Here is a 14,062-nt window from a genome sequence, read left to right as displayed (position 1 = left end):
CCTCAGAAACTCTGAAGAGAAATCTTTAGTAATTTGACAGAGTTATGCAAGCATGTGTATGTTTGTGTGCCTTAGTGGATAGCAAGCTGTTGCACAGGATAGCCTCATGGCTGGAGGCCACAGCTGTTCCAAAAAGAGGAGTCTGCAGAACATGATACAGGCAGATGAACGACGGTCCCTCGGGCACACAAGTGTGGGGAAGCGGTCCAACAAGCTTTATCTTTTTCTTTATACTTGTCTTTCTTTGGGAATACACAAAGACTCAGATGCCCCACTTTATCTTTTGCTGTGTTGCATAAATTTTAAGCAAGAATGTCTTTTTAAATCAATGGTATGTGATACATAGTGGAGATTCAATAAACTGCAGTTTTTGGCACTTTAATGGTGGTTTCATTTTTTATCTCAGGAGGTTACTTAGTTAATTTGAGCAAATTAATTCTCTGGTTTTAAACTGGAAATCTGATGTATGTTTAAAAGACTGTGCAAAAGTCTTGAGAGGTGACTTTTAATTCATTGTAGCTGAAAAGTCTTCTGCTTCTCTCTCGCAGGGCTGGATGAATGAGATCCACAGCTATGACCCGGAGACGTACCACGCCACCCTCACCCACTCTGTTTACGTCCGTCTAGAGGGCTCCGTCCTGCGTCTGTCCAAACCCAACCGGAACATCTCCCGCCGTGCCACACACAATGAGCCTAAACCTGACGTCACTTACATCAGCCAGAAGATCTACGACCTGACTGACAGCAAGGTGCGGTGGCTTAAACGAGCCTTTTGGTCATGGAAAGAGAGATTTTTGCTAACACCACTCAAAGACGAGGGCGAAATTAATGTATTAAGTGTGTGTGCGTCTCCTCAGTGTATTACTGTGCTTGATGATAAGCTTAACATATAGTGACATCGAGCACACGTCCCGTCACATTTGCCTTTGCCCGACTGCATGCTCGCTAATAGGTGGTGCTCAGTGACAATCACAGCTTGTGACTCGTACACTGTGTGTAAACATAGAGTGAATATCACAGGTCACTGACCTTATATACACAGTTGTGTATCTTGTGTACTAGCATGCTGATTCAACAGTTTTGCATATCTCAAGGCACAACTGACATTTCTCATGTCAGTGTATCACAGAGCAAAAGGTTTCATCATGCACCCTTAACCGACTCTTCTTCTCTGGTTTCCTAAAGTGGCCTTTCTGAGTTATTATTGTAGATACTTAGTGTGTAGTTTATTCAGACACTCGTACAGGAAGAGCATCCCTGAAGGTCTAATTTCTGCTCATGGTGTTATTGTTTTGTGTAATCTGAGATCCGATACCGCTCCAACCCAATACCACCACAGGGATGAATGAAATGCTGCTGTCTGTGTTAGAGAATTGTTGGGCTATAGCAAGAACAAAAGCAGAACTACATGAACCTTTACAGCCCTGAATGGTCCCAAATCTTGGTTACTTATCAACAGAAAACAGGCATATTCTTACATTTATTGCGACCAGTTGTTTCCACTCATACCCTCAGGTATGAATCTGCCACATAAAAATGTGAACACTTTTTTTCTTTATCTTCTTTTCTTTATAATCATTCTGTTGCCCTAGAAACACCAATAAAAAAATAAAGAAATCACTCGTGTTCATGAGATTGATTTAGTGAAGTCAGTCTTTATACCCCACAGATATACCTGATGCCTCAGAGCCTGGCTAGGAAGAGAGTTTGGAACAAGAAATACCCCATTTGCATTGAGCTGGCCAAGCAGGATGACTTCATGTCCAAGGCCCAGGGAGAGAGGCCTGAAGGTGGGGAAGAAAAATCGACAGTTCAGAGTGAGAAGGTGGATAAAACGGACAAGGGCGAGAAGGCAGAAGGATCAGCGTCAGCAGAGGAACCCAAAAAACCAACCTTTGGAGGCGGGGATCTGACTATCTACCTTTTCGGGAGGACGGGTCGGGAAAAGGAAGAGTGGTTCCGTAGATTTCTTCTAGCATCCCGAATGAAGTCAGAGGGAAGAGGTGGCAGTCTGCCTAGCATCTGCAAGAATGGTGAGCTTTCAGACTCAGCTATGCACACTTTCCCAGATCAAGGTGCAAACACACACACACACACACACACACAAGCATTTGTTATCCATGTTCTTTCTTTCTTTTTCTTTTTTTACACACCTGTATTTGCACAGACACGCGCTACTCCTCGATGTCAGAATAGCCGTTCTATTAAGTAGGCAACTGCGCAGCAATCAGATCTGTGCATAAGCCCCAGCTTAGGGACTGCCAATCCCCTCAACTAAGTGAACCGATGAGTGTGGTGGGTCAGCAGGATTACAAGCACAGAGCATCAGCGTATTATAGCATCACTTTCCACAGTGGGATGTAAGCCTGTGCGGAGGAGGCCTTATACAAAGAGAAATGCCAAAATTGTGTGGGTCAGGAGATAAAGGTAGTAAAGGTAGGGCTGGATTACTGGAAAGCAGTGTAAAGCATGCTAATTCAGAGTGCTGCAGTCTACTGTGAGAAAGGAATACAAAAATAGCTGACAGCTATCTAAGGCTAATTAAATTTTGAGCATTTATTATTATTGTATACAAATCTGGAATCACTAAAAATGTTCCGTGTTCAAGCATAATTGTGTCAAAACACCCCCTTCACATCCCACATTTCCTTCCTTCCATTTGTAGCCTTCTTACCCTCCCACAGTCGCAGTAGCAGCATTCAATCTGTCGGAGGCCTGGAGGCTGACAGCAGGAGCAGCAGCCGGGGAAGCCTGGAGGAGCTGTCTCAGTCTCGTCACAGAGAGACCACCGCCGCTCTCTCCTGTGGCTCTACTGCAGGCTTGAAGCAGAAGATGCTGTTGGACTATAATGTCTACATGGCCAAATACGTGAGTCCCCAGGTGCCGCCTAGAAGCCCGACTGCCACTGACAGCGCTGGGAACAGCCCGGATAGCAGCCCCCAGACTACCAAAAAGGTAGGAGACAGATGGATGCATGTCAGGCTGAATAGAAAAAGAGACTCATTCAAAGTGGGCATCTATCAAAAGCCCCCCTGGGTTCTGCACGTCTAAACCACAATATCAACTAAATCAGTCTGTTGTCACCTGAAGTTACCCCAGAGAGCTCCGAACCACTGGCACCTCAATGAATCTCACTGAAGGGTTGCTGGGAGCAAACTCAGTATATCAAGCTCAAGCTTGATGCACAAAATGATTATAGATATTCAAAACTGCCATTCATACATGTATGTGTGTCCTTTAGCTGCGTAGGAGTTCAGAGGAGACTGCGGAGCCTGAGGCCTGGGTAAATGCATTTCTCGGAAGGATATTCTGGGACTTCCTGGGAGAGAAATATTGGGCCAATGTAGTCTCCAAAAAGATCCAAATGAAGCTCAGTAAGATCAGGGTGAGTAGTAGTAGCAGTAGCTATAGTTAGTAATATCCAAATGCAAGAAGATTTCTTCAAGAGATAGAAGTTTGTCTTTGCGTTGACTGTATTTGTATCTTTTTTGTACATTTTGTCTTTTAGCTGCCATATGTTATGAATGAGCTGACTCTGACAGAGCTAGACATGGGCTTCTCCATTCCTAAGATCCTCCGTGCCTCCAAACCTTCAGTGGACCACCAAGGTAGGAAGAGAAACTACACTAGGTGTCTTATATTTTTACAGTTTTCTGGGTGCTTTCAAGATTTCTTATTTTTATCTTACTCGAGCCACTTATTAATTCCCTGTCTTTTCCCCAACCCGTCGTCTTCACCTTTCATACCATATCTCCATCTTATTCCTCTTCTCACTAGATTAAGCCATAACCCCCTACCCTCCAACGCTCTGTCCTTCTCTCCTCTGGAGTCTGGCCTTTCTGCGTGCCTTGCGCTATTAAGCCACAGTAATTAAACTTCATGTCTTGGCTCCCCCTCATCCATTACTGAAACACTGACTCACCCAGCCTGCCTTGAGCCCGAGCAAAGGGACTAGTTTGACACAGAAACAGAGCAGAGATGTGTATTAATTCCAACTGCACCGGCTGGTTTAAGGCAAAAAAAGAGATTGTCAAAAGCTTCAGTCATTTGGGGTGTTTTAAAAAATGTTGTCATTTCTTAAAATATGATGATTATACACTTGCTAGCCATTTTGTTAGGTATTGTTCAACTGGTCGAATGCCTCATTAGCCAATGACATGGCAGCAACTTAGTGCATTTAAGCATGTAGACATGGTCAAGATGACCTGCTAAAGCTAAGGCTATAATTGACCAAAATTGGACAACAGAAGAAAAACGTTGAATGCTGAAGACTTCACTGGATTCAAATGGCCTCCACAGTCACCAGAGCTCAAGATCTCTAGAGCACCTTTGAAATGTGGTGGAACAGAATGCATGGATGACAAATCTGCAGCAACTGCAGCAACAACACGGACCAAAATCTGTGAGGAATGTTTCCAGCACCTTTTCGAATCTGTCTCATGAAGAATTAAGACTGTTCTGAAGGCAAAAGGGGGTCCAACTAGCAAGGTGTACCTTATAAAGTGTCCAGTAAATGTAAATGTAATGAGGAGCCGCCATATTGAAATTTTTGTTTATCAATTTCAGATTAAGAACATTCAGCTTAAGTCTAAAGATTCTTGTTGTTCAGTTGTTGGAGCTACATTTGCAGGGTGTCTGCAGAGCTCACAAATGTGTTAAATCTGAACCGATCCATCCTCAGATATATACTAACAAAGCATCATTAGCCGATGATGAAATGTGCGCTTTCATCCTGCATGAACTGAACACGCTTTGTTTGCAAGCTTGTGATTTCTTCGCTTGTGTGATGATGGCAAAATTGAGGGAAAGACAGCTTCTCAATGCCTTATTTATGGGGAGACATGGCTTGATTGACAATGTTTACACTGTGCTTCGATAACCGCACAATACACACAAACTTTGATGTTTGTCGGTTGTGCAAAGATGTGAAAATGAGCTAGAGGCTTATAACAAACAAGTGGGTATAACATTCTTTACATTAGTGTATGCACAGAACCATTTTAACCCTCTTAGCATGCAGACATTTCATAATTAGCTCAGAGGAGAGTTGGGCTGAAGCGTCACTTTTGCAGTTGCTTGGTCATGCACATGCTGCACAAATGGAAATTATTAATGTGGAGGCAAATTCACCACACTATATGTATGACAATGAGAGCAATTTAAAGGAATATCTAATGCAGGATTGCTGTGATGTTTCCTGGTTCTACATCTGTCTGTGGTAGAGATGTGTTGGCTCCTTCAAATTTAATGAGAAAATCCAGACGGTCTCTTCCTCCTGTTTGTCTCGTGCGAGACACTGAGACACTGTCTTCCATGAGGTGCCTTGCTGCTGTCATGTAGCTTCTCTCTGGCACTGCTGTCACACAGACTGTACGAATCAATGAGCATTTACAGGGAGAGGGGAAGTGAAGAGGAGGGAGGGGGACAGACAGAGGGGATAATAAACGTCAGTTACCGGCTGCAGACGTTCACTGTGCAAACAGCAGGGGGATCGTAATCTGAATAATTCTCCTGCCGCCTGCTGAGGAGTGGGATGTGTAAACAGGAAGTAGCCTGATAAAGAACTGCTTCCTGAGAGGTGAAGAGGTGACCTTTTTTTAGGTAGATGAGCACTGGAGTAAACCTTGGAACAATTAAACAGAAATCATTAGGTTATTATTGATTTTCCTTATGGTATTGACGAGGATGTCAGCAGGCATGGGTTTGGCATAAAAACCATCATAAGTCTGTTTTTTTTCTCAGGTTTGTGGTTTGATCTGGAGGTCTCCTACACGGGCTCTTTCCTCATGACGCTGGAGACCAAGATGAACTTGGCCCGTTTGGGAAAGGAGGGCGAGGGCCTTGGAGAACATGGGAAAGACTGGTGAGGCTTTAAAAGTGCATTTCTTCTTTTAAGCAGAATAATGGAGCTAATGAAGCTCGGTCTGATTTTATTTTGTTTTTAAGAAGGCTTCCAGATTTTACAGAGTCGTCCTCCACAGCTTGTCCTGATTCCTCCATGTTTGTTTTTTTCTTATTGTCTCATTCTCAGTGACAGTGCCAAAATAAAATGTGTGAAGGATTCGATTTTCTGCTAAAGAAAACCAGCTCTGAATCGGATGGTAATCGGGTGCATTTGCATTTTTAGAGCCATATTAGATGTCACATGCGTTTTTCACAGTTCCTCCCCTTTTGTCGTGTTGCCTCTTCCCTCCTTCTCTTTATATACTAATCCTTCCTGTGGATGCTTACCGCTATGGATTTGTCCAGTAAACAGTTGAGTTTGGGAATTGGATGCCTACAGTTGCTGTCACTGAAACAATACCTTTTGTTACCCATTTGGGTTATTGGATCCTTTTTTTAGTGAGATCGGTGGAGAAGTAGTTCCTGGGATACATTTAATGGGAATTAATATTGATTGATAAGGGTTCTTTGCAAAGCCACTGAGGCCTGACTTTGCAACACGAGTGCTTGTTTATGTGTGCGTGACAGGTCAAGGCCACGGACATACTGTCTGGCAGACAGTGACGAGGAATCGTCTAGTGCCGGCTCATCGGACGAGGAGGATCCTCCAGAGCTCCTCAGTGACAAACCTGTTCTGCCTGGAGGAGAGGGGTGAGCAAATGTCTCTTTCTAACAACATTAGTGCACCTCTGAATTGAAAATGAGCGGAATAAGATTCATACTGAGGTTCTGAAACAGAACATTTTTCCCTTTTCTATCCATCCATCCGCCCAACTAGCCACCCACTCAGACATACATATTTGAAAGCTCGCTGATGATTTAATGTAGCACCCGGTCACTTGCACACATAGTCCCTCGATAGTGGGTGCTGAGTAGCAAGAGATGCCGTTATGAATTAATTATGAACCTGACTCACTCCTTGTCTCCCCTCCTCCTCTGTTTCCATCATCGACTCACGTAGCTATGTGGGAGGCCACAGACCCAGCAAGATCATGCGCTTTGTGGACAAGATAGCCAAGTCGAAGTACTTCCAGAAAGCCACAGAGACGGAGTTCATCAAGAAGAAGATGGAGGAAGTATCCAACACGCCCTTGTTGCTCACCGTAGAGGTGCAAGAGTGCCGCGGGACTCTGGCTGTCAACATCCCACCTCCCCCCACGGACAGGATATGGTATGTTTAGGAGGATATGGAAAATTGCAGGATTGAGTTGGTATGTCACAATCTATGTGAATGGTTTGAGATTATAGCACTGCGCCCTCTGCTGGGCAGAAAAACACAAGCAAGTGATGAGAGAATAAAAATGTTTAATCACATCTAAGAAACGAGGGCACAAAGGTGTGTTTTCCATTAAAGATGTGGAACATTAAAGCCTTAAATACACACTGTGTGATTTATATTTGGCTTAATTAATGTGAACATCTTCATCTGGGCCACTAAATAGGTGCTAAGAAAAATTTAATTAAAACAATATATAGAAAAATCTGTTTCTGTTACATGCTATATATGTTTTGCATGTTTTCCTCCTTAAATACTGCTAAAAAAAAATTTTTAATTGAAATGAAGCAGTCATTGAAGGAAAAAAGCATCAGTCGACATCCGTTTCATGAAGCTGGTCTGAAAACTCAACATGATTATCACAAACTTCTCCTTTTGACTGTCAGGTATGGTTTTCGGAGTCCGCCTCACCTGGAGCTCAAAGCACGGCCCAAACTGGGTGAAAGGGAGGTGACGCTAGTGCATATAACAGAGTGGATTGAGAAGAAGCTGGATCAGGAGTTCCAGGTATACACTGAGAGAAACAAGCACGGTGAAATCTAATCTTAAGTCATAATAAAGTCTACTTATTGTCCATTTGTGAGTTCAATTATTAAAAATGAGGAATTGCATGGTTTTAAATTTACACTCGCTGGTCACTTCATTCACTATACCTGCTGAACTGTTCATTATTGCAAATATCTAATCAGCCAATCACATGGCAACAAGCAAATACATTAAGACATATAGGCATGGTTAAGACGACTTGATGAAGTTCAAACTGAGCATCGGAATGGGGAAGAAAGGTGACCTGAGTGACTTTGAATGTGGTATAGTAGTTGATGCCAGACGGGCTGGTCTGAATATTTCAGAAACTGCTGATCTGCTGGGATTTCCCCACACAGCCGTCTCTATGGTTTACAGAGAATGGTCAGAAAAGAGAGAAAAATATCCAGTGAGCAGCAGTTGTGTGGATGAAAATGCCTCGTTAATGTAAAAGGTCAGAAGAGAATGGCTAGACTGTTTTAAGGGCAAGAGTAACTCAAATAAGCACTCATTACACCCAAGATATGCAGAAAGGCATCTCTGCATGCAGATGGACTGCAGCAGCAGAAGACCACACTGGGTGCCAGTGTGGTCAGATAAGAACAGCAAACTGAGGCTACAATTTGAAAAATCTGACAACAGAAGATTGGAAAAATGTTACCTGGTCTGATGATTCTTGATATCTGTTGCAATGATCATTAGAATCAGAATTTGACATGGATCTGTCTTGTGTTGTATTAATGATTCAGGTTGGTGGGCTTTGGGCTAGTTCTGGTTCTAGTTGCTGACCACATCCACCCCTTTGTTACCACAGTGGACCCATCTTCCGATGGCTGTTTCCACCTTGTTAATGCACCATGCCACAAAGATCAAATCACCTTAAAACTGTGTCTTGAACACAATAACAAGTTCACTATGATCATGTTCAAATGGCCTCCAGAGTCACCAGATCTCAGTTTAATAGGGAACCTTTTGGAAATGTTGGAATGGGAGATTCTCATCATGGATGTACAGCCAATAAATCTGAAGCAACTGTGTGATGCTGTGATGTCAATATGGACCAAAGTCTCTGAGGAATGTTTCCAGCACCTTATTGATTCTATGCCATGAATTAAGTTAGCTCTGAAGGTAAAAACGGGGTCCAACCCTGTAATGAAGTGGCTGGTGAGTGTTCAGTTTGAATTTGACACTCTCTGTTTGGGAACTGAAGAATGGACATTTTATGTATTTAGCACATCTGAATACACCTTAAACTAATCATTTGATTCAGGTGTGTTGACCCAGGGTGAGATCTAAAACTTGCAGGACACCGGCCCTCGAGGCCTGGAGTTGGCCAAGCCTGCCTTAAATCAATGTTCTTTATGTAAAATACCTTTGGCCTATTAAGAATTACCACCCACGTGTGCATGGGAGGAACATGCAGATCCACACAGAAAGTTTTAACCAGTAGGTTTAAATCCAGTATGTTGTTAATACATTGTGCTATTTTCAATTGAATATAGTTAAAAATAACCTCCAAATAACTGAAATCTGTTTTTACGTTTAACACAGCACCCTAACGATTTTTGTAAACACGGGTGCATTTAGTGCATGATGTCATATCCTGTGGTATTTATCAACTGATGTAACGTTTGAAAGTCTACCATTGGCATGGCTGAGAAGCTGAAAGTTTACTCACCAAGGACAAAGAGCACCTCTGCAAACTACCGCAGCAAATTGTCCCTGTCAGGTTTACCACACATCAACATTTATCTCTGCCTCCTCCTCAGGGGCTGTAATTACGTTTTGGCCCCCTCCACAATGCTTCTAGTAAAATATAGCGCTGCGGTGCACACTGTTGTCATTTGTGAGCAAGTGTTTACATCTGGCTTTCAACAAACGCTGGACTCAGGCTTCATTGGGTTTCAGACATAACAATACAGGGTTGCTTTGTTGCTTTCTTGTTAAAAGAGATAGTTTGAAACTTTATTTTTGTTTTCATTTTGTATATTTTTGATGACAAAACTATAATTTATAGGTTCTGTTCCTCTAATAGTCTCTCACAGTGGTTTTCGAGTAAGCATGCTTCACTGTCCTCCACCATATTTATTGCTAATCCTTGTTTTCTTTTCATCATTTCACAGAAAATATTTGTGATGCCAAACATGGATGATGTGTGGCTACCCATAATGCACTCTGCCATGGATGCGCGTTCAAATGCCAACTTGTTTACTGTGACAAATGATGCCTTGAAGGATCCAGAACCCGAATCTGATGTCTCTGACATGTGAAGGCACGCTGGTCGAGGTGTTCAATGACAAGCTTTTTATCGCCGTGTCCCCGCCCCCTCTCAGAGATCACAGCTCCAGCAGTGGGCTCGGTCGGCTCCCTGGTATTTTTACCTGTACTCCAGTCCTGCTGTTGCACCGGTCCATGAAGTCCACGCTTCAGAACGATCTGAAATCTACTCATATCTGGACAGTGACTCACAGACTGACGACCATTCACACAGTTTTAGTGTGACATCAAATATTATGATTCACTCTGATGAAATAACTTTTTTTTGGGACATGGTTAAACTGTTTAACAAGTGTGTGTGTGCGTGTGTTTGTGTGTGTGTGTCATGGTGGATTGACAAATAGCCATCCGATCCAACCAGAGGAACCATAATACCTGTGATGTACAGCTGCCCCAAACGTGATAGTTGTACAGTGTAAACCTTTTACGTGACGTTTCTAATTGACTGGTTTATTGTTGCTATAACTCTTTGAGAACTCCTGAGGCCACTAAATGAAGAGCGTGTATATCTGAGGGAGCAAACACCTGACAGAATATTCCTTTAAATTTGCAGGCGATTTCGCCGAAAACCCCAGCATCTGTGATTACACGTTTCACAGGGATGTCGAGACACATTTATCAACCACTCACACTGCTGCCTGTGCCAGCTGCCTGGCACGTATATGCAAACCAATCAACGGCCCTGTGTCCATAAAAGACACCGGGCTTGTTTAGAATGAAGGACTGTCATTATGCTTTTTACCTGTGTCATAGGACTTACAGCTAAAACGGGCTTCAGAGGGGTCGTGTGAATTGAAGTACATTTGCAAACGCAGCAGCGAAACATTGCCTAGGTCTATTGAATGTATACATAGGAATGCAGCTCTCTAGCTGTGCAATGGAATAGCTCATTCACTGAAAACGTGCTTCTAAGCAACATGTTTCAAGCGCTCTTTTCGTGTTATATTCAGAGTTGACAAAAAGTAATAATTTTCTATTTTTTATTGCCAAAGCAATCTTTCAGTGTGGTTTAAAGAAAAAAAACAGAGGGTTGTGTATGAGGTAAACAGAAATTCAGAAGACGGAGAAAAATAATCTGCAGGGAGTGATTTTAATGAGCAGGAGACTGAAACACTTTTAGTTTAAATGGAAACACAAACTCAGAAATGTGTAGTTTAAAGAGCGGGGACGTCCACTCTTGCTGTTTTATTTTAAATCAATAACATACTGGATATTAGCCATATTATTTAATGCTCTCAGCATACATCCAGCTAATGAATGCTCCGTTTCTGTTGAATTATTTATTGATTTCCTTTTTTTTAAATGCTGTCTACTGTTGTACACATTAAAGAAAAACATGACATACACTAGAACTACAGGATCTTTGTAATCTGCCAAGACGCCCTGCTTTACAGGTGACTTTTACTTTATATGTTTTAAGTTCAGATGTGTGTGTTGGCAAGTGTATGAGGCAGAAAGTGCCTTTAAAGTAAATTAAACATTCCTCCATAGTGAGCCGCCATGTTTCTTGCATCAGTTGAGAATAGGTAAAGGGGAAAAAAATATGTCTGTGCCATTACGGTGTCTGTTAAGACATTCCCATTTTGGTTTTTCACGTCTCGGTGTTGTTTATTTGCACAAGTGATGACAATATCAAACATTGCTGTTGTGTTCAGTGATGTCGCAGAATGTTACGTTTCTGATCATTGTGGATCAATAAAATCTTTTTGCTCGGAAAGAATATGTATGGATTTGCTGTTCTGACAGATAAGATGAGGAATAAGAAGACGGAGCCAGATTCTCGTCAGAAGACATGCATTTATATGCTGTTTCGCTTCACAAGGTACGCCTGTTCAATCACAAGGCGCCGACTCGGTGAGTTGAGGCGTATCAAGGATGAGATACTCCAGAATGGAGAAGAAAGGTGTTTGAAGTGACTTGGCGTGGTTGTTGATGCCAGATGGGCTGATATCTACTGGGATTTTCCTGCACAATCATCTATTAAGGTAACAGGGAATGTTCCAAAAGAGAAACTATTCAGTGAAAAACGCTTTACTGATGTGAGAGGAGGGCGGGAAGAATGCTTTGAGCTGATTGGAAGGCAACACTACCCAAATAACCACTTGTTATGACTAAAGTATGCAGAAGAGCACCCTCTAATTACACACCAAACAAACCTTGAAGCAGATGGGCTACTGCAGCAGAAGACCACACAGAGTGCCACTCATGTTAGCTAAGCACAATCCACAGGCTACAACCCACAAAATTAGACAATGCAAGGCTGGACTGGTCTCTGTGTTCCCACTCGTGACCTGGAAACTCATAGCAGTTTGACCTGCTGAGAGTTGTCTCAACTCCCGCAACAAATCTGTGGGGGGAGACGTTGCATGGGTGTCGTTTGTGGAAGTGTTTATACACATGAAGCAGTGGTGGCACATCACCGGATAATATGAAGCCTGCTGAGTTGGACTTGAAGATATTCAACAAATGAACTTTCTGCACTTTAGCATTTCCAATTATAAATAAATAAATATAGTGGCTGCCACTTATGACACGATGCCGCTGTCCCATGTCACAAGTGGCATCTTATTTTTGTTAACCAGTTTTTCCTAGCCTCGTCTGCTCTCATCTGGGGGGAGAGGAATCAAGGACGTGCAGTATGAAAGACAACACTTCACAATCTAAAAATAGTGTGTGTGGATGTACATTTGCTAGACAAGAATATCCAGTATTTAACAGGCTGTATTTTTTTTTTTTTTTTTTTTGTTGACCATCCAACTTGTGCTGTCAAATTAAGTGTTAATGCTAACAGATGTGCTGACACCACAGATGGGTGTTAAACTCCATCAGATGTGCAGCTTTTGCACTTTGAGAACACTATTCATGAACTTCATCTCGAGTCTGTGTCTTGCTTTAAAAGAGAGACTTGGTGAAATAAAAGCCAAGAAACTCCAGTTATGACAAGACATGACTTGATCTTGCACTGCTCTCGACCTTTGAGTGGCCACGGAAGAGGCCAGCCAGGTTCAGAGGAGTGCCCAGAAAGAAGTTAAAAATAAGAAAAACAACACTGTTGGTTTGTAGAAAAATGCTTTATTCTTTTTAAAGATTCAAGATTCAAAGTGTTTATTGTCATGTGTCACAAGAGAAAAGGCATTTCTCTGTGCAATGAAATTCTTCTGCTGTCCACCCACAGATGTCGATTAATATATACAATAGAAATGGAACGTGAATACAAATAGTACAAATAAATACAAATAAAATAAAAAAGATGAAAAAAAAAAAAGACATGTTTATCAGTTACAATCGTTTTGCATTACACTCAAATTACTTACTGTGCCATTATCCTGAACATCCATTCACACCGAAGACCCCTGTACAGAAAATGATTTAAAAAAAGCAAAAAAAAAAAAAAAAAAAGCTTAAGTGCATGTGATTGTTTGATTACAAATCCTGACCTGTGTTAATGAGTCAACTCAGATTTCATTTCTGACTTCATTTTCATATCAGAAGTCTAACGCACGAAAACTCATCATCCATGAACCAAAGTGAAAACACATTTTCTGTACTTCATATTTCTGAATTCATACCTCGCTGCTGGCCGTCCTCCATGTGACTGTATGACACCACCCTGTCCACGTGGTGAGGTGCAGAAAACATCCACCCGAGTAATCACCATCCTATTTCACAAAGAGACCAAAATACATGGTTACAGATGGGAACTCAAGGGGGTTGTATTTTTGGAGGGGAATTTTTTAAATAAAATCTTACCTTCGTTTTCTTTGCTCATGCGGCCTAGTCAATTCCGCTGCTCAAACGCGCAGTCATTGCTTTCGGTGCTCTAACTTTACACCTTCCCATCATATATGCACTTGCAGTCAGCTGCAATAATAATAACTACAACATATGCGTGAATAAAACTTCACAGCCAAATTAAACACGACCATGCCGCTGTTCGCTTGCCCAACGGTGAGAAGCATGCTTCCCATACTGTTCGCAGACCGCTATAGAAAATGTCCCCCGGATCTATTTTATACCACATCCGGTATCCGTATCGCTTTT

General features: G+C 42.1%; 1 protein-coding gene and 1 long non-coding RNA gene across 7 annotated transcripts in view; one reads left to right on the top strand and one right to left on the bottom strand.

Annotated features, from left to right (window-relative positions):
* tex2 (testis expressed 2) overlaps positions 1 to 11,902 on the top strand; it is a 30,101-nt gene extending 18,199 nt beyond the window's left edge. For all 6 annotated transcript variants that reach the window (XM_005461079.4, XM_005461077.3, XM_005461076.4 and 3 more), the window contains 10 exons: positions 549 to 749; positions 1,670 to 2,033; positions 2,666 to 2,955; positions 3,242 to 3,385; positions 3,509 to 3,608; positions 5,743 to 5,863; positions 6,472 to 6,594; positions 6,905 to 7,114; positions 7,606 to 7,726; positions 9,868 to 11,902. In XM_005461079.4, coding sequence (XP_005461136.1) covers positions 549 to 749; positions 1,670 to 2,033; positions 2,666 to 2,955; positions 3,242 to 3,385; positions 3,509 to 3,608; positions 5,743 to 5,863; positions 6,472 to 6,594; positions 6,905 to 7,114; positions 7,606 to 7,726; positions 9,868 to 10,014 — 1,821 coding nt within the window. In that variant the 3' untranslated portion in view covers positions 10,015 to 11,902. The remainder of the gene's footprint in view (positions 1 to 548; positions 750 to 1,669; positions 2,034 to 2,665; positions 2,956 to 3,241; positions 3,386 to 3,508; positions 3,609 to 5,742; positions 5,864 to 6,471; positions 6,595 to 6,904; positions 7,115 to 7,605; positions 7,727 to 9,867) is intronic.
* Positions 11,903 to 12,878: 976 nt separating this feature from the next.
* LOC102077931 (uncharacterized) lies at positions 12,879 to 14,023 on the bottom strand. Its single transcript, XR_267364.4, has 3 exons — positions 13,772 to 14,023; positions 13,591 to 13,680; positions 12,879 to 13,374 (listed from the first exon to the last, which is right to left on the bottom strand). It is a non-coding gene; the product is annotated as an uncharacterized LOC102077931 (long non-coding RNA).
* Between the last annotated feature and the right edge of the window lie 39 nt (positions 14,024 to 14,062).

The sequence above is a fragment of the Oreochromis niloticus genome, linkage group LG4 (assembly GCF_001858045.2).
Source record: "Oreochromis niloticus isolate F11D_XX linkage group LG4, O_niloticus_UMD_NMBU, whole genome shotgun sequence".
NCBI classification, from domain to species: domain Eukaryota; kingdom Metazoa; phylum Chordata; class Actinopteri; order Cichliformes; family Cichlidae; genus Oreochromis; species Oreochromis niloticus.
Note: the sequence above shows the minus strand (reverse complement) of the source record. Positions and strands in the feature narration are given on the sequence as shown.